General features: G+C 41.1%; 1 protein-coding gene across 1 annotated transcript; it reads right to left on the reverse strand.

Moving 5' to 3' along the window:
* Positions 1 to 952: 952 nt before the first annotated feature.
* LOC107592477 (RNA-binding protein MEX3B-like) lies at positions 953 to 5719 on the reverse strand. Its single transcript, XM_016282005.1, has 2 exons — positions 5067 to 5719; positions 953 to 2238 (listed from the first exon to the last, which is right to left on the reverse strand). Exons 1-2 carry the CDS (start codon positions 5476 to 5478, stop codon positions 1124 to 1126), a joined length of 1527 nt encoding a protein of 508 aa, XP_016137491.1. The 5' UTR covers positions 5479 to 5719; the 3' UTR covers positions 953 to 1123.
* Positions 5720 to 6595: the final 876 nt, after the last annotated feature.

The raw sequence follows: 6595 nt of genomic DNA on the forward strand, positions 1-6595 counted from the left end.
TTAAAGCCATCAGGTCGTATATATCAGCCCCTATTTCTATATCATTTATCTATTTCGCAGAGACATCTAAAAATGTAATATTTTTTCGACAATCACTTTACATCAGTTTTAAGGTGCAAAGATTTAAGATTCTAGTTTGCCTTAAAAAAAAGAATACTCGCTCATTTGCAGAAGATGCTGGGATGTAAAACTATACTCCAGTCTTAGGAAATTAACTCGTAATTATATTTCTTTTATATAATAATATACCCCCCCAGCAAAGGAAAAGTGTCAAATGTTCACATTATTTCTTCTGTTACCGTCCACACACAGCATGTGGAAAAAAACAGCACCATTAAAAAATAAAATAAAATAAAGCAAAACAAACCAAAAAAAGAAACTCCCTGTTTTACTCGTCAATTACCCGTTCGAATATTGATTTGCAAAGCAGATACTACATCGGTAATTGTGTAATTGAGAACATGATCCGAATTTAAAGCCATCAGGTCGTATATATCAGCCCCTATTTCTATACCATTTATCTATTTCGCAGAGACATCTAAAAATGTAATATTTTTTCGACAATCACTTTACATCAGTTTTAAGGTGCAAAGATTTAAGATTATAGTTTGCCTTAAAAAAAAGAATACTCGCTCATTTGCAGAAGATGCTGGGATGTAAAACTATACTCCAGTCTTAGGAAATTAACTCGTAATTATATTTCTTTTATATAATAATATACCCCCCCAGCAAAGGAAAAGTGTCAAATGTTCACATTATTTCTTCTGTTACCGTCCACACACAGCATGTGGAAAAAAACAGCACCATTAAAAAATAAAATAAAATAAAGCAAAACAAACCAACATGCTAAGAACTATGTTCTTTCCATTTTTAAAAAAACTTTTATAAAATATATATGTATATATGTGTACATATAAAAGAAAAATCTGAAAATACTTCTTCCTCTTTTTTTTTTAGTAAACCAAGCAGTGTGTTCTAAAATATCTGCTTGTTTTGATTTTGTGTTTTCTGAAAAATAAAAAAAGTGAATACAGACCAAATAAAAAAAAGGGTTAAAAGTGAACTGATTCTACAGAGTAAAAACGAACCACAAAACAAAAAAAGCAAAAAGAAAGTCGACTTTTTAAGAGAATATCCGGATGGCCTGTGTGACAAGGGTGTGGCAGACAGGACACTCCGGATGGTTTAGCTCACAAATTCGGATGGCGCACTCCATGCAGAAGAGGTTATGACCACACGGGACCAGAGCGGCGGTCACTTTGCTCTCAAAACAGGTCATGCAGTCCCGAGCCATGGCAGGTGGAGAATCCGGCACAGGGAGACGTCCAGTGAATGCGGCAGTGATGGCGGTGGGCTCGCTGTGGGCGCGGCGCGCCTGGGCGTGAGGAGACCCCACGGTGTTTGAGTTTCCGGTGCCACACGGTTCAGGCAGACCCGGAGACAGTCTGGTCAGAGGAAGAGGCAGGCCTCCAAAGCTTTTGGAGCGCTGCTGGGCATAGTAAGCCACCTGTTTGGGATAGTCGGGATCGCCCCAGCTTTGAGTGCCCTCGGATCCGAAGTAGGAACATGGCTTGTCCCCACTGCCATGGTTGGTAAAGTCACCTTTACTGTATATCCCACCTCCTCCTCCTCCTCCTCCACTGCCACTTCCGACCATGGCGTCTGAGAAATTCTGGCGGAAGCTGCTGGCAAGCGGCTTGCGCGGGGCCCCCTGTAGCCCCCACACCTGCTGCAAGCGGCTCTCTAGACCCCCGTTGCCGCTGTCCGGTCCCAAGCAGTCGTTCTCATTGTTGTGGTCATGCAGGCCACCCGTGCGGAAGGCGATGTGTGACTCGATTTCTTCCCTCGCCCGTTCGGCGTTCCCAGGGGAGCCGGTGATCTCAAAGACGGGGTCACGGTCGCGGCTTGGAGTCACGATGTAAGTGCACGTTTGCTGCTGGATGCGTTTTATAGTTGAGCCTTTCGGTCCGACCACCAAACCCACGACGCGGTAGGGCACCCGCACCTGTATGGTGGTCTGGCCAGGTAGCGGCGCAGGAGGCGAGCCGCTGAAAGAGACGCCCAGCTTGTTCCTGGAGGCCCGCAGCATGGAGAAGTGCTCGGCAGCTGAGATGATTTCACGTCTGGCCAGGGCCACGTCCTCTTTGCGGCCGGTGATGAGGAAGACTGGTTCTTCGCCTCGGACGGGGGTCTTGATGTAGGTGTTTGTCTTTGCACGCAAAGCTTTGATTTTGCAACCTGTTGAGTGAAGAAGGAGTATTATAGTAGTAGGAGTACTAAAATCTATCAGATAATACTTATTTTGCTTGTTTGTTTCTAGGTCAAAAGGTCACCCATGCACAGAATCTGCAGCAGAAGAACTCATTCACAAAGTTCTTCATGTGTTGAGTGTAATTTAAACATTTTGAATCATTTGATTGTGGTTTCAGTTTTCAGTAAAAGTATGGTACTGTTTATTCTATTTACCATAATTTAGTCAGTTTAAATTGGCCATGTTTCATCAATTTGCCATGCTTAAATATACAAAATTCTGCAGATTCATTGCACAAGTCAGTAGATTCAGTCTGGGCCCGCCCATGCCTTTTTCTATTGTAACCTATACACAAAATATACCAAAATAAAATTTTTGATGATTAAAAATGAGCATTGTATTGCATTTCTTTGCACAAAATATACAAAATTTCATTTTTTGATTATAAAAATGGCCATTATTTTGCTATTTTTGTTGAAAAGATGTTATTATTTAGATAGAATTATACTTTTTTTGGGGGGGGGGGAAATATTGTCGGACCATTTTTTGTACAACACATATTATAATACAACTTTTGATTATAAAACAAGCATTGTCTTGCAATTTTGTGCAAAATATCTGAAAACATTTTTGAAGATAAAAATGAGAATTATTTTGCAATTTGTTGTATTTGATTACACCCACTGAACCTTGAATAAATATCTGTGTTCATCGTTCGTTCTTTGTCATTTTTGTTCATAAAACTATTGATTGAACAATGCACACTGAAATTCCTTCTGCTCGTGTTTGTGGCCCAAAGTGAATTTGGAAATAACTGTTCACTCTTCTCTGTTGTGGTAAATGTACAAATCCATTAAAACAATATTTTCTTTTCTACACTACACTGTCTGCACTACACTATTATTTTGCCGTTTCATTCATTATATAGAAAAAATGTGTCTCCTTTTAATTATCTTAAGTATTTAGCATAATAAATCCCATTAAAATTTTCCACTCTGTGTTGGAAAATCTACTCTATCCTATTCTCTATTTCCACTCTATCCTATTCGTGATGCAAAAAAACAAACAAACCTGTAAATACAACAGCGCTTAAAAATCACTTGTCTGAATGACGCCTCCTCTGCAACAGTGCCATGTGCTAACTGTCAGGTACAGGTACTATGATATTCAGCACGGAAACCCAAATTCAAATGTGCTTCAGATGTAATTTCCCAGCTATTCTGCAGAAGGAGGACAAAGCAAGCATGCAGAATCCCTCATAAAGTTATTGTTGAGATATGAATTCATGACAAGGTGTGGTGCTCGACCGCATCTGCCTCGTGTTCAGAACCAGAGTATTTATTAGCACCTCGGTGGTGTCTTATCAAGAGTGGGGTGGCTTTCTCCGCCCAGGGGCCTGTTCAGCGGATAGATCCCTGCACACTGGTTTCATGCCTCATTGTGTACAGCAGAAGCTAAAAAAATAACCTGGATGGACTGTCTAGCACTGACAGCAGGGAGCACAGATTCCCTCCCGCCACTGAATCGTGCCTCTCGCTGCAGGAGCACATCTCCTAAAAGGCATGGCAGCCACTGCAGGTGAACAGAGCACTGGAACCTTACAGCTCAAAATTCCAACTAATGGTGATAACAAGGATACCTAAGTGTGTTGCTTTTTTCGCCATCACTCTGGCTTGTTATTATGAGGCCAAATGCATTTATCTATTCATAGAAAAATGCAATTAAATTAACCTAATAAAGGCCAAACGAATGTCACAGGATGTGGCCATATTATCTGACTAATGAGGTAAAGACCCCATTTCGAATCCTCTTAATCAGCAATTTCCAAGCCACGCGCTCACTGCATCCCATTCCCAACTTAGCCCCATTTGGATTCTGAAAGCACACAGGCCACTTTACAACTCAACAAAGTTGTCATATGCAGGGACCCCGCTTGCTGGGACGTTTATTAGTGCATATTTCATCTGGGTGAGATATCATGCTCTTAATGAATGGACAGCAGAGGCTTCCTGAGTGCAGGGCTGTTGTACTGGTAGACGGGGCGTGACAGTCTTATAGTCTGTCTCTCCAGGACCAAATGCAACACGGCTTTCCAGGATGCTGGAAACGTATTACCAAGTGACTTATTGAGACAACAGGGTCACCAAAGTGATCCAACAACACGCAGTTGCCTCGTCAACTTATTCCAGATATCATCACACACACAAAACGCAACTTTGATCACGTTTATATAGCTCTGCACTCGAAGCACACGAGGACTTTTACTTCTTTGTCTGACCACGCTGTCAGAATTTCAGCACTTTTAGACGCACACGAGACATCAGCGGTGGACTAAAGTTACCCGACAAGTGCTCTTTGTCTTAGGTAACCTGATCAAAACAACGTGGTGCTGCATATGAAAGCCCCCAGGAACTATAGAGGCGCGGGAAGGAGCGACTGACACAATGTATCCAGTCAACAAAGACCGTTGACTGTTACATTGTATCCAGAGAGCGCACACGCGTTCCATTTTTTGTTTCAAAAAGCAGAATTACGCGCGCTCAGACGACAAAGGGAAAGCAGCGTGCTGACATTGAAGGCGTGGATGTGGAATAACGCCTTTGTTCTCGTACCCACTGATAAGTTTGCTTAAAGCTAAGAGGAAATGCCCATGTACGCGCTGAAACAGAGTGCTGAATTGTGGCTAAAACAGACACGTTAAAAGCATCACCACTCCCTTTTTCTTTGTCAAGACAGCTCCACACTTAGTTTGAGCCGCGCACCCTGGAGAACAACGAGTTGGAGAGCATGTGAAAGTGCGCATCGTTGTATTTACCTTGCCTCCCCACTATTTCGGCCACATGTTCGGAGCTTGGCACGGGGACGCACTCCGTTATGTTGCAGCCCCGTCCTTTGGTTTCGGTGGGCGAGCTGTCGTACAGGGCGCACAACTTGTTCTTCCCTTGTAACATCCCTGAATCGGCTTGGATGTGATTGTGGTGGTTATTGTTACTCCTGTCTTGAACTCCTCCACCACCACCACCTCCACCCACAGGAGCCCCGTCCTCGCCCTCTCCAAGACCCAGCAGCGACAGTTGGCCCAGCGCAACTCTAAGGGCACGGGAATCGTCCTCCTCTTCCTCGTTTGGCACCAGGAGACATTCGCTGCCGAAGCCGGAGCCGGCTAAATCCCCGCCGTAGCCCCCATTTTTCTCCATGATCCCTGCTAGAACCAGCAAGCTAGGCATGGCTAACAAAAGAGTGTGAGACAAAGACACTGGTAAGAGACTGAAGAAACAGCACCCTCGCCGCCACCCCGCCCCCTCCTGGTCCTAGTCCCCTCTTTGCACTAGTCCCTCCCACAGACCAGCCCCCTCTCCGGTTCCGAAACGCAGAAGGCGAACGGGACACAAGGATGTCTGCGCCGAGAGGGGCCAGGCGAAGCGATGCTCCACCCCGTCTGGTTCGCCTCAGTCCCCGCCTATGGCAAGCCGTTGCTGCATGTATTCACCAGAATCAGTCTATTTTTATGTCACTGGTACTGTGACTGAGCTGCGTGTTTGTTTGTTTTTTCTTACTAAAGATACTGCTTTATTTTCGTTAAAATAACAATAAACTAAATTTGAATCAAATGAATACATTTTTATATTAGTATTAATATTATTACTTTTTCAATTTCGTATTTGTATAAATTATATATATATAAATAATTATATTTCGTATACAAAAATTAAATAGAAACCGATTCGTTTCTATTTGAACTAACAATAAGCAAAATTGTAATTTAATTTATGTAATTATTATAGAATTACTACTAATATTTCAGCAACAAATCTAAGAAACAAAAAAACATAATATGCACTAAGCATATTTTAATATTATGTTATTATGTTAATTTATCATTAGTAATATGTGTCCAGTTAATGTAAATACATTTGATAATTTTTTTTAAATTATATAAATTACATAAAAGTAACACTGGTTCAAAATGACTGTAATGATGAAGTAACTATAAACAAAAATACTATTTTAATTCTACCTTGTAATAAAAATAAAATGTCAATTTCAAAAATAAAAGCAATATGCATATTATACATATTTTGATATTTTAGTAGTATTGTTTTATTATTTTAATGTATTATTAGTAGTAATACTTATCCAGTTACATTTATGGGACATTTAACAACATGTTGTTTTTATTGATTGATTGATTGCATGGTGTAATTTAATTATCACCTGCAAGTGTCATCATTATTCATAAAAATATTAATATGAACACCAGTAAAGAATAGCAGCATTACACAAAAAGATGACGTTTGTATTAAGAAAATAGTTTGTTATTTTGATATTAGCCTACTTTGTATA

The sequence above is a fragment of the Sinocyclocheilus grahami genome, unplaced genomic scaffold, assembly GCF_001515645.1.
Source record: "Sinocyclocheilus grahami isolate Dianchi unplaced genomic scaffold, SAMN03320097.WGS_v1.1 scaffold153.1, whole genome shotgun sequence".
Lineage (NCBI taxonomy): Eukaryota > Metazoa > Chordata > Actinopteri > Cypriniformes > Cyprinidae > Sinocyclocheilus > Sinocyclocheilus grahami.

Excerpts from the sequence above, each read along its gene's own strand:
- LOC107592477 (XM_016282005.1), bottom strand. The coding sequence starts at position 5,478 with ATGCCTAGCTTGCTGGTTCTAGCAGGGATCATGGAGAAAAATGGGGGC. Across the intron at positions 2,239-5,066 it reads CGAAATAGTGGGGAGGCAAG|GTTGCAAAATCAAAGCTTTG; the intron begins GTAAATACAACG and ends TTCACTCAACAG.